The sequence below is a fragment of the Danio rerio genome, chromosome 12, assembly GCF_052040795.2.
Source record: "Danio rerio strain M-AB ecotype USA chromosome 12, GRCz13ab, whole genome shotgun sequence".
Taxonomy (NCBI): domain Eukaryota; kingdom Metazoa; phylum Chordata; class Actinopteri; order Cypriniformes; family Danionidae; genus Danio; species Danio rerio.
Genome location: NC_141032.1, coordinates 10,559,542 through 10,584,772, shown reverse-complemented (window position 1 = coordinate 10,584,772; position 25,231 = coordinate 10,559,542). Strand labels below are relative to the sequence as shown.

At 37.2% G+C, this 25,231-nt stretch overlaps 1 protein-coding gene and 1 long non-coding RNA gene across 6 annotated transcripts in view; one reads left to right on the top strand and one right to left on the bottom strand.

The window, feature by feature from the left end:
* The window catches only part of ngfrb (nerve growth factor receptor b), a 93,878-nt gene extending 70,838 nt beyond the window's left edge, over positions 1-23,040 (top strand). The window contains exons 4-8 of one of the 5 annotated variants that reach the window (XR_015503532.1): positions 7,281-7,449; positions 9,163-9,320; positions 11,959-15,822; positions 16,225-17,457; positions 18,601-23,040. Coding sequence is in view for 1 of the 5 variants with exons in the window: in NM_001198660.1 (NP_001185589.1) it covers positions 7,176-7,449; positions 9,163-9,320; positions 11,959-12,287 (761 nt within the window). In the remaining 4 variants the exon portion in view is untranslated. 5 annotated transcript variants of the gene reach the window in all.
* On the bottom strand, positions 2,873-8,013 carry LOC147841285 (uncharacterized). Its single transcript, XR_015503913.1, has 2 exons — positions 4,536-8,013; positions 2,873-3,639 (listed from the first exon to the last, which is right to left on the bottom strand). It is a non-coding gene; the product is annotated as an uncharacterized LOC147841285 (long non-coding RNA).
* Positions 23,041-25,231: the final 2,191 nt, after the last annotated feature.

The following is a 25,231-nucleotide window of genomic DNA, read 5'->3' as shown; positions in this document are numbered from 1 at the left end:
ATGCGCGTTCGCGACACAGATACAAATGCGTAGCTCACTCGAGAACGCATGTTCATAGCAACGACAAGAGACACAGATTAAGACAGGATTAGTGCGCTCCCGAGAAAACTCAAGCTGAGCACAACAAATAAAACAGACAGGACTAGTGTCTAGTGAATCCTGACACTTCTCGCCTCTTGAAAAATCAGGGTCTGTTACAGCTTATTTTAAAGACCAGAATATCATAAAGAAAGTTAAAAGTATGAAAGGGGTTATGATGTACCAGGCATGTGCCCGTCAATGCTGCTTGCAGCTACATTTAAAACTTATTTTTGTTAATGATCACATTAAACAAAGAAACTTCTGGTCAGGAAAAACGTGCAGTAAACAGTTATACTCAGCAGTTTACTTGTGTTTGTTGCCACAATACAGTTTTACATGCCAGTTTTTCACAATATACACATTAATAGGGCTGCAAGATTCTGGCCAAAATGTGAATCACGATTTTTTTTGCTTAAAATCGAGATCACGATTTTCTCACGATTCTGTAAATGTCTAATAAAGGTTAAAATGATTAGCCTATTATTATTGTTACTTCTCAAACATATGGTAAAACAACAATAATAATATTAGGCCTATGTTTAGGTCTACTTTTGCTTAAAATGCACAATTTTGTATAGTCATTATGGTGATATGTCCTGTTTGTTAATTCACAGTAAAATGATAACATAAGAGCATAACTATTCATAATTCTGAAGTTGACTTATTTTGTTTAAGACGTGTGCTTGTCATCTGTCACTCACAGTATTATTAGACCATTTGTTTTTACTGGTAAAATTAGAATTTTGTCATTATCAGATTTCTTCTTGCATTATATTGAGCATTATATATAGGCAAGGGTTGTTATACTGACACAATAAACATTTATTTTCATGCACAACACTTCGCTATTAAAGAAAAAAAATCAAATGCTTGTAGTAATCATATCTCTTAAATGCGATATGGTCATTTAAATGATGTCCGCACATGTTTCACTTTCACTTTCGAGTACGGCTTATGGCTGCTGTCACTATGAGAAACAACACATACATGCGAATCAAATCTCCTGCACGGCCCTTAAACTATCGCTCTGTGCAACAAACTGAAGGTTATTTACAACTTAATTACCTGTTATTCACGACATATGCAGGTTGTGTTCTCTAAAGTAGGCGTCATTGGGCGTGTACGTGCACGTTCTTGGTAGTATACAAACAGTGCGCCAGCTCAGGTGTGAATTCACGGCCGCGAATACATCATTACATGAAGACAGAAATGACATTTCTAGATGAATTATGCCTTATAAATACAGTATGTGACACTTTTAATGCCATTTGAAGGTGTCAGTGTTGCTGTGCTGCAACACTTGTCCGACATCCTTGCTTCTCTCCTGACCTTCTATATCTCTCCTCTCCTAGCTATATCATAGAAAAAGCTGAATTAAGATTGTGTGTGGGGTCGAATCGAGATTGTGATCTTTTTTCGATTAATCAAGTGGCCCTACATGTTAAACTAACACAAAATACACTTAAATATATTTTAAGCTCTAACAAGCTGTAAACAGACTAGAAGCATGGCTGTATTTTTCACAGAAAGCTCATTTTTTCTTCCTGCCTCTTCTGTTTTCAAAATAAGAGTCCCTTATACATAACATGTTTAATACAAGCTTAAATAAACTTTTAAAAAGAGGTAATATTGTAGTCTATGTAGAAAACGTGGTCAATCAAATTCAAACTGGTGGCATGCATATTAATGTGGATCATAACAATCTGTGTTTTATTCCTGTTTCCTCACATTTTACACTCATAGGATTTACACAAAAATGAGGAAACAATGGTGTTTGAGGCTAACGGTTTGCTTTTCCATGTGCTGAACTAGTGGTATTCTTATTATTCTCCTCCCTATGGGTATATCCACGTATATGGATAAGCATATATAAGCAACTGTCTTGAAGCCAAAACACTCTAGCAACCACACAACGATGCGCCACCTTGGAATTATAAGGTTCTATCTGTGTTCTGAATGATTTTGAGATATTGAGCTTCAAAGTTTTTGCATTCCTTAGCAAACAATATGTGTAACGTTTGTTTTTTTAAATAAAAAGTCTTAAAATGTAAACAACTTATAAAAAAAAAACATCCCATAATGTAAATACGTTGTCATTTAATAAGAATATGTCAATAACTCAATTTTGACAAAAATGTCAGGTAGAACCTTATAATTCTAAGGTGACGAATGTGCAAAGACTATTTGGAGAATCTAAATAACCTCTCAACAAATGACTGGACTGGTGTAACAACTTTGTATCTTACACACCATTCACAAAGAAATGGCGCTGAGGTACAGAACTGGGCTTAACACACTCTTCAAAAATAAGTAATCATATTCATGAACACTTTGAAACAGATGCTTTTTCTGTTCAGCTTGTGTTTCATGAATTTGGTAAATTATTAAGCTTGCCACAAAACAAGCTCACATGGCCAAATTTCCCTCCAAAATGTTTTGTGCTGCAGTACTTGGATCAATAAATCCATACAGAACATTCCCTAGAGCATGGCCCTTCCCCAAACCAAACCCCCAGTGACCCCTCCATCCCCCTACAGCCAGAATATCTGATGATCTTCAATGTGTCTGTCCATCTGTCCATGGTATAACTTACACCACCCATTCGCACACACAAACTCACTAACACACACACAACGGCCCGGGGCGAGGCCTGTCCTACTTGGGCCGAGCTTCTACCTCTCCAATCTAATCACAGTCTCCTGCACTAGTCGAGTGCCCATTAGGTTTGACTCAGGACAAAGCCTGTTTATTACGACCCTCAATTGAATCAAAGATAATCCAATCAAAAGAATCTTTTTTTTTTTTTTTTTTTTAGCTTTCCGGCGAACAGAGCTCACAAGGCCAAGACAAAGCAGTCTTAGTACTAATCTGCTTTTGCTCAATTTTACTACATTTCCCGGGCTGTTTTAGTGTCTTTTTTGTTTTGTTTTGTACTGACTAGACCTAAATAGAATCTGTAAACTTTCCACACTTTTTAGTAGCTAACACATTTCACAGATTCAGTGGTGGATCTAGGAATTTCTAAAGGCAGGGACCAAGGTGGGGCCACGGTTTACAGAGGAGGGCCAAGTTATTTAATTCGAGCTTGCACTATATGTTTAGAACACATAACACTTTTTGACCTATTAAAATACAGTATATATTAATATTATAATATATATATACACTCACTATCAGGAAAAAAAAAAATTACACAGTGGTACAAATACAAATACTACACATGGTACAAAGTGGTACAAATGTTACTTGAGGAACAGTTTTATAGCTTTGTAAAAGTTGTACCATATATGGTAGAGAAAAGATCTCGTATGATACTGTTCTGTATCTTTATGGTGGAACTTAAATGAAAGTACACAATTGTTCTAGTACATAAGTGTTGGACAACTCCTTCTTTATTACAATATCTACACTGTAAAAAAATGCATAATTTTACGGTAATTTACGGCAGTTGGGGTGTTTTTTGTTTTTACAAGCTTTGGAGACGTGATATAAATTCTGCTTTAAATTATAGGTGAGCCACAGCTTCGTTCAAAATGGCATAAATGTTTTCAAAGTGCACTGCGAAGAAGAGGTCTGCATTCTCGCGGCTGTCCCGCGGGCGCCGCATGACCCGACCAGATTTTTGCGGTGCGGGAATAAATTTCCGAATAAATCGCGGGAGCGGTCGGTAACGGGTTTTATTTGGGACGGGAGCGGGCTGTCTAGCAATATCGCGGATATTGCTATGCGAATGAGAGAGAGAGAGAGAGAGAGAGCGAGAGAGAGCTTTGCCTGTGTGTGTGCTTAGTGCTTGTGTGTGTGTATGTTAGTGCACGCACGCGCGAATGAGAGAGAGAGAGCTTTCCCAGATAGCAAAATACACTCAGGCCAGTTCCGGCTAGATTCTCGTCTGCCGGAGACTTACCACTCAGCCCGGCTCCGGCTGCCGGACTCCGGATGCTTGTGGACTCACTGCCCGATTCCGGCCCGAATCAATTGGGCCAGATGCGGCGGCCGTAAGCGAGCGTAATGCGGCCTGAGAGTAATGTGGGCTGCAGCCCGGAGCTGGCGCGACTCAGTATTTATATACCTTTATATAAAACTTTTTGGTATTACATTGGTACTTGATACATGGTATTACAAGCCTTTGAGTTGATATAACAGCAAACGCCTGTGTGTCTGCTTGGTGCTTGTGTGTGTGTTAGTGCGCGCGCGCGTATGAGAGAGAGAGATTTGTCTGTGTGTGTGTGCGTTTATACAGACAGCTTGGCTGTCTGGACTGTATAGCTGGGGGATTTTCGGTTTTGTTCTCCCCCGCTCTTTAGCAGGATCGGGCGCGGCAGCCAGAAAACGGGGCGGGTGGGGCAGCGGGACAATAAATTCTTAATATAAGCGTGAGCGGCCGGGTTCGGGCTAAAACCTGGCGGGTGCGGGCGGGAGCGGGATTCAAAATTTTGTCCCGTGCAGATCTCTACTGCGAAGGGAACACGTTTTAAATGAATAGGGCATATGGGGATAACTGGGAATAGAACACAACCAGGAACTTTGCTACTAACTACAGCTCTAGAGGTGCAGTTGCTAACGTACAAGTTTGCAAATGTTCGTTGGAATGATGGATTTGGGCAACGGCAAATTAACAAACCATGTTTGTAACGACGCAACTTGCGACCTTAGTTGGCTAACGATTGTTTTTGGACATGCACACCTGAAGTACAACTTTCATTTGTGGTAAATGTCATGCATGATGCATCATGCATTTAAAAAAAGCTGATTTTTTAGTCGGACTGTATGTCATAGATATCAGATAATAGGTCACGATAACTGAAGATTTTCAGTAAATGTCTGTCATTTTGACAGATTTGCCCACACAATTGTTTTGTAACCTTCTTATAGTGATAAACAAAAGCACAGTAATTCTAAACACAAAGCGTCCATGTTGCAGGGTAAATGACTAGACAGAACTTTGATTGTGCCATGAAGCACACCTTTACCATTGACATAACAGCTCAAAATGGTAAATTTAAAATAACACATATATGACAGCTATGAACAGAACAGTGTAAAATAAACCTTGTAACTCTGACCAACGTATGACATTTCAAGAGTTCATACTTTGAATATAAAGCTGATGATTGATTATAAAGCTTGCTTGGCATGCTGTCCCAGGAGAGAGCCCTGAGCTCAAAAGATCCTCAAGACCGAGGCTTCCATGTCCCCTTCTATGTTAAGGTCTTCAGATGTGTCTGCAGTGGTGGATTAGGGCATGGGCACTGGGAGACTGTGCAAAAAAAATTCCCCATTAAAAACAACTGTGTCCCAGTAAAAGCTTTGAGGTACAATTTACTTTATGCAAGTGAATTAATTTATGGTAGTAATCCCAGAATAAAGACGTTAGGGGTCGTTCACATTTTGCATCTTTTGCACATGCAAGTTTGTTATTCTCTATGTGATATTTGGTTGATTTCAGGTTGTGGTAGAAAGTGAGCAAAATCCAACGTCGAGCCAACATCTTAAACCAACATCATATTGCCATCAAATACTGACATTTATTCCTCAGGTATGGCAACCAAAATCCAACATCTAATAGACGTCATAGTGGTAACCAATGACATGATTAGACATTGATATTTGGTTGATTTTAGGTTGGACATTGACGTTGGTCTGGTGTTGAGTTCTATCGTCAACCCGATTTTCATTTCCAAACGAAATGCAACATCCCCATGACCCATTGGTACAACGTCAATCTGACGTCATGTTGATGTCTTGTCCCTGCTGGGTGTTTAAGGCCATTTTGGTCATCATACAGTAAACATCCATCATCTTCTCATCAGGACATGCATCTAAACTGTCTCTGGGTCAATTCGTGTGAAGATTTTAGACATCATCTTGGACACTTTGAATGCTTATAAAACGGTTTGCTTCAATTATGAAGCACACATGTCTTGAGGTAGTTCATTGTGATGCGATTTACCTTCTATGTGTGATTTGATTGGACAGGAATCACAGGACTGATTTTTCTAATCCCCATAGACAACAAAAAGTAACTGACTGCAGGTTGAAGGAAAGTAGTGGAGTAAAAGTACAGATACAGCACTAAAAGTGTACTCAAGTTAGAGTAAAAGTACACATTTTTAAAACTACTTAGTAAATTACAATTTCTGAGAAGAACTACTCAATTACAGTAACTTGAGTATTTGTAATTAGTTACTTCACAAGACTGATTCTCATTAACTTCCAGCCGCAACCATACCCGATCTAGCAACAACCGGGGGAGGGGGTGTATTTGTTGTGGTTCGCCCAGGGTGCCATTTAAACTAGAACCGCCACTGATGTGTCTGACTGTATCATAAATATATAATCTCCCCCGACCTGCATGAGTTTTTCTGTATAAATTTCTGTAGAACATACAAGAAGATATTTTAAAGGACTTTTTTTGTCTATATAACGGGCGTTGAGGTCCAATCGATTTTTAAAATATCTTTTTGAGTGTGTGTGTGTGTGTACGTGTTTTTGTGACATATCAGGACACAAATCTGTATAATGACATGGGTATGACACAGGTATTACAAAAAGGAGGTGAAATATGAGGACATTGGTGACGTCCTCATTTCTTAAAATGCTTATAAATCCTACAGAATAAGTTTAATCAGAGAGTAAAGCTGCACACAGTCTCCTGTGATGGTTGGGTTAAGAGGTGGGGTGAGGGCAATATAATATACGGTTTGGACAGTATAAAATGAATGGAAACCTATGTAATGTCCCCACTTTTCACAAAAACAAACATGCGTGTGTGTGTGCGTGCGTGCGTGCGTGCGTGCGTGCGTGTGTGTGTGTGTGTGTGTGCGTGCGTGTGTGTGTGTGAGAGAGAGAGAGAAACAGTACTGTACATGACATGCATCATAACTCATTTGTTATGTTTTGTTTGTTTGCCTCTATTCACTGTTGACTCAACCATGCTTTTATGGCTTATTTGAAATAACTACATGATTTACGTTTATTTAACTTGCTTTAGAAATTTCTCATGCCATCATGCATACTAAAACTGCTTTTTAACAACTAACAGACTGTGTAAACTGTCTTTTTTTTTCCTTGTCTTTTCCCCATTCCTCCAACAGATTTCGATGCTCCTAACAGCTCTCCTTCTCCTTCTGCTCCTCCTCCTACTCCATATTTCACACCTTCACCTTCAATACATACATTTTCTTCTCCTGGTCCATCAGTTGTCACGTATACAGAGAAGCTTTCCCCAGACAATCCTACGGAGAGCGTGACCACGGCTGACCCTGGGCTAAAGAGAATCGATAGGCTGAGCGACAACCTCATTCCCATCTACACCTCCATACTGGCTGCGGTGCTGTTGGGCCTGGTGGCCTTCATCATATTTAAACGGTCAGATATTTCCTCCCTGTCATATTTTTATCTTCACTTATTAACCACAGTGCCATGTAGGCTTTAGTTCAGCTATTTATATAAAGTGAGGAAGGGAAAAAATGCTCCTAGGCTGTTCTTTCATCTGATTCATCACGAGCACATTGTTTATTATGTGGGGTAAAGCAGAGACACTGATCTCAGATCATATTAAATAACACCACTTTCATTTCTGACACATTTAAGGATTTGGCAAAACAGTAATCTAGACCAGTGGATCTAAAAAAATTTCATCAAGTACCACTTCAATGACAAGGCAGATTAATTCCTATTATTAAGAATAGTTATTATTGTCAGCCACTTTAAACATTATAAATAGTTTGAGCATTAACACTGAACTGTGCTTTTAGATAAAAAATAAATAAATTAAAAAAATTAAAAGTCAACGTTTAAAATGTGCTTTTAAAAGTTTATTAAAAATAGTAGGCTTCTGTTCTTAAGATAAAAAGAAAACTGCTGTACTTAAATGTAAAGTATTAACAAACACTAACCTATTCAGTAAAACATGGAAATATTGCCTGGACCTCATAAATAAAGGCTATATGCCATCATATTTTTGGAATATCAAGCCAATTCTATGCGTTTTCAATAAGAAAAGGTCTGGAGAGGGTTTTCTTCAATGCCCAAAATATTAGTAATTTATTAGATACAAATGAATAATTCGATGACAGAGCTCTGGGTTACGTTACCCCAATGCAATACAAGAATTACATTCAAGAGGTTCACAACTAACATACATTTCCTGACTTCAGCAAATATACACAACTGGTATTAACAGGTAGAGTTTGGTGTAACGTCACTTATCAGTCATTCTGCAGTCCTTTGGCTATTGTCGCCCCAGATATACTTCCTCTTTCTGCAACCCTTCTCTCCAGAACTGAACAATCACGTGCATCTTTAATATATTTCACAACTTCTACAAGCATCATGCTCCTTGTGACATGGCCAAACAGAAGTCTGGAACAAACGCTAAATTTATTCTTATTCTGCTTTTTCCTCTGGTCAGCAGTTTTTCTAAAAGTATGCTGCACAGTAAAAAAGAGGAAGTGTGTCTGGTCAAGATGTGTTATAAAACAATAGAGAAGATTGATTAATCTGCTGTTAGTCTAAACATTTTTCTAATAAATAAAACACAAAAGTAATAAAAATAAATCCCTTTTCTCCAACAATATTCATATATAAACCGTTTATGAATTTTGAAATAAGTTGCATGTAGCCTTGATGATTTGATCTTTTTTCACTTCAATTGTATAAAATGTTCTGTTAGATTTTGTAGTTTTTGCACTGTATATAGTAAGAGACTTTACCGTTAATCAATTGAAAGACTTTTATTATAGTGAACTGTGTTTTACTGTTAAAATTCCAAGCATTTTGTTACACTGCATGTTTTTGCAGGCATAAATTAATGTTGATGAAATTAAAACAAGCCTGAGAGTTTCTGAACATTAACAGATGGCGATCATGGAGAAAAGGGGTCATAAAATATTAAAATCACAGTGGGAGGATGTAACATTGACCCGCTTTGGTTGCTTTAGGGTGTGAATGTCCTGCTTTCAAATCATTGTTTGTTTGAGTGGCCTGACATCTTTGCCTGTCTAAACAATGGCTGGCGGCGAAAAAAGTTGTCTTTTAGGTCAGAAATAAATGCTGATGTTAACTTCTGATGTCTTTCAGGTGGAACAGTTGTAAGCAGAATAAGCAAGCCAATAACCGAGCGTGCAGCGCAAACCCCAGTCAGACTCCTTCTCCTGAGGGAGAGAAACTCCACAGTGACAGCGGCATCTCAGTGGACAGTCAGAGCCTGCAGGACGGCCAGGGGCCTCCACATACAGGTACAAACCCTTATCATCTTAACATACAGTTTCATCTCAAAAAATGTGATCATTTGTAATAACCTTTTTAACTTAATTGAAAAATATAAATTAAATCAATGTTTACTGTTCTGAAAGTGTAATGTGATAGTTGTACTGTGGGCGGTTTGTTGATGCTCTCTGTGCACATCTTTTGCAGTTCTATATTTCCTGAACTGTTCTTGCTTGACAGTGTTTTGAAGGCTACGGTCACTCATATTCATTATTTTCTTCGTCCTATAACACAATTTAAAAAAATATCCATATACTTCAATAAAGTCCAGTCCTATTAAATGATGACCTGTGGTTTACCCTTCTTGTAGAGGGTGTCAGTGGTGGTCTTCTGGGTGACCTTTTAATTAGCTCTTTCCTCCATGACTGTGGCTGTGAGGTCAATCGTTGCCTGGTATTTATCCTACATGCATAAAATGAATCATAGAAGATATAGGCAAGTGAAGCTAAGTGAGGCACAGGGTTTCAGAGAAGCACTAATGGAACTTCTAAGAAATGTAAACGATTCAGAGGAGCTTGAATGCAAGATGGGCAATATCATTGGCTGTTGATGCTATGGAAACAAAGTGCCACATTTAGACAAGACAAGACTTTCTTGACAAACTATGCATATAAAAACACAGCAGTCGTGATTTTTAGTTTTTACATAACTACAGCTATAGTAAGCTTTTCTTTCTAAAACAGGTTTCTTTTAATGTTCAAAAACAAACTATATTACTATACAAATTGTTACATGTTGTTATCTTTGTTATTGTTGTTTTTTATTAAAAGGGAAGATTTTAAAAAAAAGAGTAAAACCGGAAAGGGTAGAAATGAATAAATGAAAAAAAAAATGACAACAAGTGTTTAAAATACACAGAAATGTACTTACAACTAAATGAATGGAGTCATTCAACAACCACAATCAAATGTTCAGATATAATGTCAATGATGAAAGTAAACGTGTTCAAATAAACAGTATAAGATAATAATACAGGGTTCCCACACTTTCATGGACACCAGATTCCAGGACTTTTTAAGGACTTTTTAAAGCACACTTAATTTTAAATCAAGAACCTTTGCAATTCATACCCCGAGCATATGCATGAAAGTCCTTACCGTACATAACAATTCATTCATTCATTCATTCATTCATTCATTTTCCTTCAGTTTAGTCCCTTATTTATGCAGGACCACCACAGCGGAATGAACCATCAACTATAGTGGCACATGTTTAGGCAGTGGATGCCCTTCCAGCCACAACCCAATACTGAGAAATACACGGGAAGGACATGCAAACTCCACGCAGAAATGAGAACTGGAAGCAGCGACCCTCTTGCTGTAGGATGACAGTGCTAACCACTGTGCCACCCTTTTAACAATTCACTTACACTTAAAATTTTGACCATTTTAAAAAGTCATGTTTGAAGAACTTTAATAACATTTGTTGAATACAATACTGGTAATATTCAAATGTGGTTACTGAAATGTCATTAAAATGTGCATTATTTGTCTTTTTTTCATCTGTGTTTGACACTTGGGTCGAGTTGTTAAAACAAAATCCTAAACAAATTTATTTTCATTTAATTTTAATTCAATCACTTTCAAGGACCTCTGTTTGTTTTAAAATACTTTCGAGCGTTGAATCCATATGTCTGAAATTCAAGTACTTTTAAATACTTTTAAGAAGCATGGGAACCCTAATAATAATAAAACAAATAAAGATTATTTTATAAAAAAAATGGCTACAAGCCATTGGGATGTAGTTTGAGGCTTATTTGATTTCCAGTGGAGTATTATATGGCGCTTAGCTAATAATGAGGTAAAGGCTAAAATATTAAGCTGTTTAGAATTAAAGTGAGATTAAATCATTGGTAGCCCAAAAATGGCTACATCACAATGGCTACATACATTTATTTACCTGCAACACCTTAGGCATAATTTTAAAATGATTAATCTAGTGATATGATGTGCCCTATGTTACTAAATTTAACATAGGGCACATAAAGAACATATGATTTAAAATACACAATGTTAATTTTATATTAATAGGTTAGAATCCTAAATTAGAGAATATTCAAATATCGGGTATATATATATATATATATATATATATATATATATATATATATATATACACACACACACACACACACACACACACACACACACACACACACACACACACACACACACACATATATATATATATATATATATATATATATATATATATATATATATATATATATATATATATATATATAACATTTTGTAATAAGCTACATATAATATAAAATAATATAATATAATATAATATAATATAATATAATATAATATAATATAATATAATATAATATAATATAATATACTTCCCAGAGATGGGTTGCGGCTGGAAGGGCATCTGCTGCATAAAAATTTGCTGGATAAGTTGGCGGTTCATTACGCTGTGGCGACCCCGGATTAATAAAGGGATAAGCTGACAAGAAAATGAATGAATGAACAATATAATATAATATAATATAATATAATATAATATAATATAATATAATATAATATAATATAATATAATATAATATGGTTTTAGCTGAATTTATCCAGATGGCTAAATATATCCTCTTTGTTTCAGTGGTCAAGATAGATGGAGGTTCGGCTCTGTCTTTGCCCTTACACACACGGGAGGAGGTGGAGAAACTGCTAAATCGTACCAATGAAGGAGAGGAGTCAGCAGCCAATGAGGAAACCGACTGGTGCAGCCTAGCCGGGCTACTTGGATACAAAGAAGAACACATTGCTAATTTCAAGCAGGAGGAACGGCCCATCCAGGCACTTCTGTCGCACTGGGCGAGCCAAGATTCGGCTAACATTGATACGCTTTGCACAGCTCTGAAGAAGATCAACAGAGAGGATATTGCGCAAAGCATCATTGTCAAACCAACTGCCACATCTTCCGTATGAGAAGTCAAACCCACACAAATTTACACCTTACATTGCCTTTCGCATTCACAGTGTTGATGTACCACTGGTGAAGCTGATGTATCAATATATCCTTACATTTAGGCTGTAAACTCAAGTGCCGTTTCACTGATTATGGCCAAACTATGTGCAAAGATTGCACTGTTTATTTAATATTGTTTGCATGTTGCTTTAATTCAAGGAAAGCCATATGGACTCGAAGATGGACATTCAAGTCTTTCCTGAAGATATTCATAATCACTGTTTTATGTTTAACACATTTCAACGTAACAAACATAAAAGCCACATGCCACATCCAGCTTAACCTACTAATAATACTCTAGTAAGTATACTTTTTTCTCACAATTTTTGATTTCCATTTTCTGCCTCTGTACAGTACAGGATCCGCTGTTAAACATCCATAAAGCATATGGTTGTATGTCAAACGTGGCCAGTTCAGTCATTTGCTGTGCGTTGAGTGTACGCAACCATAACCCATATCCTGTCAGCGATCAACCCCACATGTATGCAACCCAGGCTCATTTTAAAAACGTAGTCCCGTTGACGTTTCTGGAGACTGCGAAGTACATCCCAGGAGGTACGTATTTTTGCAGTTTTTGTTTTCACAAATGCACCAGTGCCGTTCACACCAGCTGTTCTCGCTTAAAGTCACCAGAGGCCGCTGTTGACGGACCGTCTGTCTGACTGAATGACTGACTGGTCCGTTGAACAAACCAATCAACTGACCCACCCTCCTCCTTCCCTAAACCTAACCAATTTTACTGATTGACCTGCTTACTTCCCTTAACCCAACCGATGGTTTACAAAAGCCGTCGAGAAAAAGAAAAGCCCTCGTCTGATTTTTACCACGTTTTCTGATTTCACCACATTTTCACTCTGTTGTTTACTTGTTCAGCTTATTTTTGGATTCTGCTTTTGTCTTACCTGATTTCTGGAAACACTCTTTTCTCCGAACTCAAACCCCGTCATCGTCGTCGTGATCAACTCCTCTCTGCATCTTAAGTCTTAAGTTAAGACAAACTAGTTGCAGCGGGAAAGCCCTCCACACGGAGGTAAGCGGTCAGCTGGTAAGCGCGAAAAGGAATGCCGTCATACCGCCCCGTAGCATTCGTTTAAAAAAATTAAATGTAGCCATACGTACTTCCGGCTACATAATTCGGGGTCTCCAGAAACGTCCACAGGACTACGTTTTCAGAATAAGCCTGTGTTGCATGTATGCATTAAGTATTGTGCTCTCGTGCTTTATATATGACCAGAGGCAGGATGAGGAGAGAGAAACATCATAGAAAAGGATTTAGAGAAAGTTTTGGAGAGATTAGTTGTGGTGCCACACAGAGAGATAAAGAGTGAAACATCAGAGATGTATACAACTATAGTGAGTAGGTGTGATTTTGCCAAGTAGGATCTTGGATTAATATTATTTTGATTGTGGAATATCGTTCCTGTTCAAAGATGTAGTCCATATCTAATCCTTAAATAAAATTCTAACTGTAATTATTTCCCAAAATCAAAGGGGATTAATAGTTAATATAACAATGAAGCACATAACCCTAACTGTAAGCCAAAATTTAGGCCCCGTTTACACTGATACGTTTTCATTTTATAACGCATACATTTTGCTACAATTTCGATGTCCGGCCATATTACACCAGTTTTCGAGCACCAAAAACTTTTTGAAAATGATGAAGAAACTGTTTTTTTTTTATTTTTATTAATATTATTTTAAAACGCTGCTGCTTCATGTCATTGTGAATGGTGGAAAACAGAGACATCTGATTGGGGCTGATTGGGGCTTTTCCTCAATATTAAGTAGCCTACAAAAAAGTACCAAAAGTTGTCCTACCTGCATTATCTCATGACCTTAGCATCTCTCCACCACCCCGAAACCTCACCTCACCTCTTAAACATTTTCTGCCCGGAGAGAGCGTTCTGAGGCCGAGCTAGACATTTCACTCCAACCCCAACGTCTATTTCTTTCCTGATAAGGGGAATAACACGAGTTGTGGTGTCTTTCCTTAAGCTCAGCAGGCCAAATACGCATTATTCTTTAAACATTTGTAAGTTTGAACTCTTGAAATTGTGTTGTTAGCAACGTGGGATACATATATTACTGTCAACATCTCAAAAATGTGTTTTGGTGTTTCGTGACCCTTTAACATAAAATGTAAACATATCTCATAAAATCTGATTGGCTAATTAGAATGTTGCTCCAGGATCAACATAAATGTCCTACTTGGTGAAATCACACTAACCCTATAGGAAGATACAAGTGTATCAGGTCCATTCTGAAATCTCACAGTGTTGAATTCCACTATGTTACATACAGTCAAGCCTGAAATGATTCATTTTGACTTAAAGTTACTTTTATTCAACCAGCTATTTTTTTGACTGGAAATGACAAAAGCTTCTGCCAAAAGATAAAACAATAGAGAAGAGGCATCATTGTAGGAACAAACTATTATTTATATTTGAACAAAAGCTTTAAGTCTGAATTTGCCAGGGGTATTAATAATTTCGGACTGCAACTGTAAGTCTGAACAGTGAGAATATAATTATCCAAATGAGACTTATTTGGACAAAATTCTCTATGCTTGTCCATATTTTGGTTATATTGTGATGTTTTAATTAAAGGTGAAAAGCTTTAAAAAGCGATAATGTTTACAAAAATTACAAATCTGCCATAATTTACTCAAGCTTCACTTGTTTAAAACCTTTTGAGTTTCTTGAGAAGGTTTCAAACCACATGAGGGAGAACATATGATGAGGCCATTTTCCTTTTTGAGTGAACTATCGCTTTATCAAATTACCCCAAACAGAAACCACTAATATCTGTTGTCTTTATCAGTGATTTTCTGTCTGAATCTGGGCAGGTGATTCAGAACAATCTAGACAGCATTAATAAGCAGCGGTTTTGTTTTCATCCTGGTGGTCTGTGTGAAAGGTGATAGTGGTTTCCTTTTTGTTTTTTCACTTTTTTTCTTTATTACAGCGGTAACACGACACTGGTCACTACCTGGCTCAGGTCATCACCATGACAAAAGCGCTTGGCCATGCAGTCTGTGACCCAGATAGAAAAATGTTAAAGACAGAAGACACACATACACTCATAAACGCTCACCAAAGAAACAAGCTTCCCCATAAAATTAACTGGTGACTGATATGAACGTTCAGGGTGATTCTTTTGAAGGCATAGCATTCCCACGGTCATGGAAAACCCGGATAGATATCAGGGAATTGTAAAATGATTGGACGTGGGAAATGTGCTGAATGACTGAGAATCTAAGGTTTAAGAATATGTTAATGAATGCTTTATTAAAAACTGAAGTGATCTTATATACCAGTTTGGGTAGAACACAGTTCTTTTTAAAAGACAGCCAGAAGTAAATACAAAAATAAATCTCCAGGGCTTTATGATTTCTCAGGGTTTGTGTGGAGATTTGCTCATCTTTTAATGTTCCATGTTATATCTATGTTGTCAGTGGCTTTATAGAAAGTTGAGTGAGCACATTGCTCAAAAGTAGCAGTAGCTGAACTTAACTACTCTGTAAAAACATAGTTCACTTTGCTTCACTTTGAGTAAACCCATTGTTTTTAAAGCAATTAGGTGTTTTTACCAGGCTGGAGTGTGTTTTCGAAAACCATTGTTAGTCTACTAAGGTTGCAAGATCAGTCGTTACAAACATAGTTTGTTGATTTGGCATTTCTAAAATCCGTCGTTCCAATGAACATTCGCAAACTGCATTGCAAACTTGTACCCTTGCAACTACACCTCTAGAGCTGTAGTTAGAAGCATAGTTCCTGTTTGTGATCTATTCCCAGTTACTTGTAAAGGAAACAGGTCCTATTGACCTTATTCTAAGATGCGGAAGTGTGCCAGTTTTCGTGATTGTTTTAGAACTTCCGATTCAGTCGCATATAGGAGAAATGACTTGGAATAATAAACGGCAGAAAACAGTCAAACTACTTGCTGTTCAAAGAAATGTTTGCATGACTATATAGACCAAGCAGAAAAATCTAATAAGGAAATATTGGTTTGCAACATCATACAGCGTAACGAGCAGTTTTTAATATCTAAACATGAATGGAAGTGAATGAGACCGAAAGTCTCGAGCCAAAAAGATTCAAATGGCTGCGCTCGCTCGTCGTCGAAGAATAAGGTGAATAAGTGCTGTTTAAATATTTTTCAAATAATATGGAAAACAAGTGCATAATTTTAACAAAACTAATATGGGAGTTTTTAAAAATGTTTGTGTGTGTGTGTGTGTAAAACAATATAAGGCTAAATTCACACTGCGAGACTTGCTGTAGTTCTCAAATCGGAATTTTTTTTTTCTCAGATCTGATTTTTTTTGCATAGCTGTTCACATTGTTGTCATGAATGTGGCATATATCAGATTTGCAGTGTGAACAGATCCTGAAGTGACCCGCATGCATAAAAGTAGAATTACGGACAGCACAAAATGACTAATTATGCACACAGTGTGTATACTGTATGAAACACATTGTCAGATTATGCTTAATAAGATTATTACCCTTTTTACAGACAACCGTGGCGTATTTCACCAACTGTAAAGGATTGTTCTGCTACTACTAATATGCATTTTGGCATTTGAAAATTAAAATAAGTCGCTTGTGATTGAAAACACTGATCATTTGTGATTTATGACAACCGCAGTGCACATCTTTCTGACCAGCGGTGTAGTGAACTCATCAAGGGTTAATGAGCAGCCGCAGACTGAACTGTGAAGGCGGAGTTGGTTTATATACGAGAAAAAAGGGGGGTTTGGGTGCTCGAGTACCTTTCCTTTTTTCCCTCAGAGAGAAAGTTCATCCTTAAAATGAATGTGTCTCTCCTTTGCGCATGGATTCCCTATCGGCAACACCCCTCTTCGCCTTCATGATTAACCCGTGCCCCAATTGTAAACAGATTGGTTAACAAACACCAGTTTTGCCTTCAAAAAATTTTTTAACATGAACAACCAACTTTCTGTGAAGTAATCGATCTGTGTGCTATTTTTCTATGCTGCTGAGGAGTAGATCATGTTTGAGGCACAGAATGATGACGCTTGTCGCTCAAAGATTATGTAAAAGTCACATGAAATCAGAACGATCATAAACGATTACACTGCGGTCCCATCGCAAAACATCAGGGGCCTCATGTATCAACGCTGCGTACGCACAAAAACTTTGCGTACGCCAGGTTTCACGCTCAGAATCGCTCACGTTTGGATTTACTAACAATGAACTGAATGTGGGAATGTGCGCAGGTTCACGGCAGCTTTCTGGCAGGCGTACGCACATTTTTTGTGCGTGTCTGAATTATTTCCATTGGCGACTCCTAGAGGCAGTTGTGTTAAATTCCTCTCTACAAAGTGTCTGAGCCTTGCAATGGCAGCTGTATGAGACGGGTTCATATAGTAGGTATGTAAGATTTCCATACCATACAGTTGACCAGCTAAACATTAAAGCACAATTTGCAGCGGTCTCCAGTTTTCCCAATGTAATCTGAGCGATTTACCGCACGCACATTGCTATAAAGACACTATCTGAAGATGAATTTGCATGCGTGAATCAGAAACATTTCCATTCAATAAATGTGCAAATAAAATATGATGCACAAACTTATTGATGATTCCTACTTGTCTTTCTCTTGATAAATAGTGGGCAAAATCTGATATGTAGCGGGGAAAAAAATAAAGAATTCATTAAACGCTGGATTCGAGCCGAGATTATGCTCGAACATGTCAGTACGTGATCACATGCTTCTTATGAGGTGCGCCACTGAGACTGCTAAGGGTACTGCAACATTTTTCAGTTATAAACCACACTATTTCTTTTTTAAATGCACTCAGTGCGATGTTCAGACCCAACTGTGTTAACTGCATCAGCTAAACTCTCCCACTCTATTTTTTTCTTTTGTTGTTAATTCCGGAAAACAAACTTGCAAATAACACCGCTTTTCTCCGGTCTGCCTCCGAAAGCAGCACCTCCAATTCACATTCTGTTCAAAGTTTTTCTTTTTGCTTGATTTTGCCGTTGCTTTTTCGTTGGGTTTTGCCATTAGCATAGTCATTAGCATATTCATACGGGGGAGGAGGCAGGGAGGGGTTTTGTGCTCGTGCATGTTGCGCTCAGTTTCACGTTCATTCAGATGTACAAAAGAATATGCGTGAGATTCGGCGTACGCAGTGTTTCATACATCTGATTTTTTTTCTGCGTACGCACATTTACAGCTTTGTGCGTACGCAATGTTTTAGTAAGATTTCCACGCAAGTCTTCGTACATGAGGCCCCAGATCTGTGTCTGATTTAAGACTACATATGAAAGTGGCACACATCTGAAGTGAAAAGATCAGATTCCATGCAGCTTGGGTTGTTCACACTACCTGTGAAGACCTGTGTCACGTGGACAAAGTCAGATTCGTTCCACGTTTGGCTGCAGTGTGATTGTAGCCTTAATTTGCACAAAAATCATGGGGGTTTTCTCTAAAAAAGTACTTACAGTACTTCGCCACTCCATTTAGAGCCTTATTATGGAGCTTTTATGTTATAACTAACATGGTTCAAACGATGGATCTGCGACAAAGAAATTACAATTTTGGGAAAAACACGTAACTACATCGTTCTTTTGCCAAACGAAGCATCGCACTATGATAATTTGGGCATGACTTATGTCGTTGTTTGGGAAACGCACCCCTAATCTCATGAGGAAATGTAACTATTTTATGGATTGTTAGAAAAGTGCACGGCCACGAATCCAAAAGATCTCATTTACACATTTTAGTAAACATTTTTTAAAGTATGCGTGCCCCCAAACCTTAGCCCTAACCCTACTTCTCATTGGAGGATGAGCAAATTGTACTAAAATGTATGAATGAGAGTGTACAAATTAAGACACTATATCAAAAAGTTAGAAATTGACATGAGATTGCAATTGACTTCATAAAAATGAGTAAATCCATGGCCTTAACCAGTTAAACTCCGCGGGACGTCATCGACTTTCGCTTTAAGATTTAAAGGGCTAGCATAGCACCAGACCCTCTTAAGTGCTTACATTTGAAAATGTAAAATCTATATTTTATGCACATATGCATCATTTCGGTTTTTATTCTACTGTACAAAAGTTATTTACACGTAAATACACAGTATTTTGGATTCCCGAGCTGGGTATTGAACATTGGTTAATTTTCATATTTTTCATATGACACATTTACAAGTTATAGCTCAAATGAAAGCTCTTGCCGGTGCTCATACGGTTCTAGTATTCTTTTTGCTAAATTATATTCACATATCAAACAGTAGCTGAATGAATCGCGGTGTTTTCATGGCGCAGAAGTGAAAACAATACATTTATGATCAATAAGCAGCCCCAGATAACACAGACAGCTGTCATCTCTTACCCTATTCTGTGCACTTCAGTGCCATTCTCCTCTGTTTTTGAGGTGATGTGCATAAGTAATCCTTTCATATGTCTGACGTGGTCCAAACATAGTGAATTATGTTTGATCAAACAAAAGAATAGTAAAATATGAAAACAATGATCGATCTCTGTGGCTTGTACAGCACCTCTCATCAGTTGGAGTACAATAACTTTTGCATAGATTATGGTAGAGACATTTTTCTTTTTTCCTATGATTACAGACATGTGCAGGAACCACCAAATATAATTACAGCAAGCTAAACCACACAGAACCTAAAAGGTACACCTTCAAATTTGAGTTTATAAAAAAAATACAAAAAGCGCCTCTTTTTTAGGTGTTTATTATGACAGAGACAACATATACAATTATTATAAACACTTTTAATAGTGTTTTATGAAATCTCAAAGGGTTTTCTTTAAAATGATACCAAATTTTTGCATTTACACCCTTGCATGTAGATTTGGGAAGCTTTTAAATTTGGGTAGGCAAAATCTAGGCGGAAATCCCAAAATAGCAGCAGAGTTTAACTGGTTAAAATTAAACAAACTATTTGCATAATTCTACAAATTTATTCTCACTTTTTGTGAGATTTTTTTCTCACTTTTGCAAGTAAAGTCAGCTTGTTGCTTTAAATGGAATGGGTTTTTTTTAAGTAAAGTAACTAATCACTTTTTACTGCGTACAGCCGTTCATGTTTGCATTCGGAAGCTTTATTCTCACTGTCATATTTTGTCATATATTGATGTTCATATTTTATTTGTGTGTCCAGCGGAGCTATTTCTGATTTAGCATTGGTTTTCTAAAGTTTGGAACACGCCAAGCCAACACCAAAGAACTAGCAGCAAAAAAACAAATGACCTTACATTGGCTGCATCTTGCCCCTTCTAGACCAAATCCTGCAAATGAAAAGTTCAGATCCAAAACCCTCGAAGTGCCATCTGAAGTTTTCTTCTGTAATGTGCATTTTTCACAGGTTCCTATGTTTTGGTTCAGTAATTTTACTTTTTTGACATATAATAGGTTATACATATTGCCTTTAATGTGAAATTACTGAACATAAACATAGGATGCTGAGAAAAACGTTAAATTTTAAAGTAGATTTTAGACGGCACTTATTTACACAGTTTAGTTATGATTAATATAGTTAAATGTTTTATAGTTTTCTTGAAAGCATAGTTTCATCTAGAATAAGCAAACAGCAAAACAAAGATTTTTGATTGGAACAATTCTAACAAAAATAAAAAGGTAGTAATTAATAAAATGATGGCGACTTTAAAGATAAAAAAATGTAATATACAGGTCACACAAAATTAATTCCTTTCACTCCTGGTGACATTAAAAGTACACAAAGCATTATATGAACAACCTTAGTCTTGGCCTTGAGTGACAAGAAGTAAGCTGAAAAATAAAGCAAAGTAAAGGAGTCCTTAAATTCCATGAACATTATTTACAAAACAAATAAAATGGATGTTATTAGTCCTCCACATACAGTTTGAGACATCAAATATCAATAGCTTGGTTGTTAATGTAAAGTTATTAGCTAGTGAAAGGGACAGATCACCCAAAAACAAAAAAGTGCTGTCATTGTTTAGTCACCCTTTGCATCAGTTATAAATCATTTATGAGTTTCTTTCTTCTGTTGAACATAAAAAAATATATCTTTTGACAAATGTTAACCTGTTTTTCCTACTATAGAAGTCAATAGTTACAGCTGACTTTAAATATCTTTATTTGTGTTCAACAGGAGAAAAAAAACTGGTCTCACTTTATATTAAGTGTCCTTAACTACTATGTACTTGCATCAAAAAATAAATACAATGTACTTACTGTGTTTATAATGTATTTGAGAACACGTGGTGATTTTGAGTTAGGAAAGAGGTTGGGTTATGGACAGGTTTGGTGGTATGGGTAGGTTTAAGGGTGGGTTAAGGTGTAAGGAATGGTCAACAGTGTGTTTATATATGTAATTACGAAAGTTAATTACAGATGTAAGTACATACATGTATTTAATCAAGCATAAGTACACAGTAAATACATGTATTTACACAATAAGTACATTGTAACAAACTATTAATTCCCGTGTAAGTACATATTAGTTAAGGCCACTTAATATAAAGTGGGACCAAAAAACTCATAAATGTTTGGAACCACTTGAGCGAGAGTAGGTTTGAAATTTTAACTGAAATATTCCTTTAAGGGGTTTTTTTTTTCTTACCAGAATGGAGAGCTTACAGAATGGAACTAAATTCCAAAAATGTGAATACTTGACATATTTAAAAACATTTTAAAGCATGCATGAATGTAGCTTGATGTAAACTATTCCAAACATTCACATTAGTTTGTATTTGGACTGACAGTTTAATCAGAGCTGGGCTTTTTATATACACGAAAATGGAAAATGGTCAGTTTATGGTTGGAGGTTTACTAGTTTTCCAGAATATATGAAACAATTCTCTAGCTGCATGATTGTCAGTATTCAGTGTTCTTGTGATGCACAATCAGTTTAAAAAGCTATGCAGCGCTGTACATTTTTAATATATTTGAATAGTAATATTACCCAAGACATTGAAGAAAGAACTTTTGAACTTTTCTGCTCACAAATGTTTTTTGGCCATATGTTTTTGGAACAATGCAAACACACAGTTTATTCTTATACCTTAAAATGAAGGCATCTTCTTTCTGTTTTTTTTTTTTTTTTAGAATGTAGCACTTAAAGTATTATATACATTTTGTAAAACAAATGCTTGAGCCTGACATCTGGTTGGTGTTGTTTTGATTTTACTTAATATGTATATAGTTTTGCTGTGTTTGTTAAAACTGCGTTGATATCAAACCTTACAGTACAGGATGTTCACCTGATTTGCCAACTTTCCCTCTTCAGCTTTTACTTTTGTACAGTTTGCCCTCGATTTTCTTGTATAAAATAATCCACTTTTTGTTTGACAGATGTGCAGTTTTGGTTTCATATCATCTATAGAATATTTCCATGGTGTTGCAAAGTATCAGAGCGCATATCTCTGGATGAATCTGATGCATTGCTTTCTGACAGTAAGCCAAAGGCATACTTGTTGTTGTTGGAACACGGAGTGTTTCATGGACTTTTTCACTGACTTTGTGAGTGTGTGGAGCACGAGAGGATGAAAAGAAGTTTCATTGGGTTTATTTGGAAAAGATCTGCAGGAACGATACTGTATATTGCACATATTTACTGTTATGTACACTGTATTATATAAATGTGGATTTACTAGAATTCCTAAAGTAGGTTTGATGCGCTTACTATTACAAACGAGAGATAATAAACTTAAAAGATCGCAACTGTATGATTGTGTGGTGTTTTATTTTCCCCTCACAAATATTCTTGTCATTTTTGCAGTAGTGAACTGTAAAAAGTGTTTAGTTTGCTTTACTTAAAGGGCCATGAAACCCCCCTGTTTCAGCAGGGTGTTTTCACACCTCTACTTTGGAAAAAGTCAGGAAAGTGGGTGTGTCCAGCTCTGTTTAGGGGGGAGTGTCGGAGGAGGGAAAAAGGCAAGTTCCGTAAAAATTTGCATAAAAATGGGTGTCGGTTTGGGCACGCGCTGATTTTCACAGAGTCAAAACAAACACACAGACGCAGAGGAGAAAGACAGTAGACACAGGCCCCTTTTACACTTGTGCGTTTCAGTTTTAAAACGGCGTGTTAGAATGAAAACGATCCGCGTCCACACTCGCGAATTACCCAGCGTTTCTAAACAGCTCTCCGTCCACACCAAAACGCTGAAAACGCACATCACGTGACCACTCACACTCTCTCGGGCAAGCGCTGCAGCCCATCTACCCAGATGAGAGCTGTGCTAGTCGGACTGCTCATCAAGCATCTCCTGCTGGATCTAATCTCACTATATTTATTAAACGGGATATTTCATTCATCTTGTTGTTTTTATCTAACGACATATTCCCTGACTTTGGTCATTGGAATCTATTAGCCTATTTGTTCTCAGGTTACGTGTTTTGGCTGAGCGCAAAGATAAGTTAATGATTAATGTAACCACGTAGCCTATTCTGTATATTGACTGATCGCTTGCCTTTATTTCCTATAATGCATAAACTTATTGTATGTTATACTTTTATAATGGCCATTATTGATTATTAAAACTGATATTCAGCAAAAGAAAGTGTATGTTTCGTATTTTCACTGAAATTGAAAGGAGGCAGTAGTTATAGGCTCCGTTTAGTTATAAATATCCACACAGTGAAGATGACGCTCGCATTATGCAGCACGACGCCTCAACATGTCTGCTGTCTGTTAAGTTGCTAATATTAAAATGAAAATAGGCAGTTCCTTAAATCATGTTTACATTTTATTGTTGAGAAAGTGAAACAACGTAGCCAGGGTGAATGAAATTATACAGTAAACTGTTCCCTTTGAAGATTTACCCGTGTCCTCGGTATAGTCTGTTTTCCATATTAAACTGAGAAGAAGAGACTGCAGCCTTGATCAAACTTGCGAGGTCTGAACTTACAAGGAGAGAATGCAGGACTGAACTGTGTGTGTTAGGCTACTTAATATTGAGGAAAAGCCCCAATCAGAGAGGCGAACGTCTGCAGCCCTGCCTCCGTTTTCAGATGTCTCCGTTTTCCATCATCCACACTGAGACGAAGCAGCAGCGTTTCAGAATGAAAACGGCCTCTCCAGCGTTTTCGAAACGCTCTGTTTTACGGCCCTCGAGAACTCCGGCGTAGTGTGGACGGATGGCGTAACCGTAGCAAAACTTGTGCGTTTTCAAACTAAAACGCATTAGTGTAAATGGGGCCACAGTGGTGGTCACTTTAGAACAGTAAAAATATGAACGGGACAGAACTTCCCATGTATGCTGTCCTACTCTCAGCTGGTGAGGAGACTCCGATTTCTTCATAGATGGATCGGTAGTAATGAGCTCTCATTGAGATCTTATTCCTGCCGTTTTTACCTGACACTTTGAGACAGAATTACGCACACATTTGATCATTTTTACCAACGTGATAAAGCTGCAGATGGACAGACCGTTAGAATAGTATGGACGTTAGCCTACAGGCTAGCTGAACTTACCTTCATAATTGCACAGGTAGGAAGATGCATAAAACTTGAAACCTTTCTCAAGTTTGCTCTGCGGTGTTGTAGAGCACATCTGGACAATCATTTGCACATCGTTGACCATAATTTACTCGCAAACAGTGGGTAAATATTGAAGACTCTGCCATAATACTGTTTATCTCAGCTTATAATCACCCGGACCGGAAGCTGGACGCGGCCTTAGACAAAACGCGAAAGTAATGCGTGCATATAGCCCATTGTTTGCATTTGCTCGTCAATTGATGTATTGATTCCAAAGGACTTCAACAAGTGATTTATGGAGCATTCAGGACAATTTCTTTCATATAGCATGCAGCCAACGAGGTATTTTGCTTTATATTTGTATGTTGTGTTTGATGTTTTTAAAGTTTGTTTGTTTTGTTTACATATGTTTTGGTTTGTATTAAGTACCTT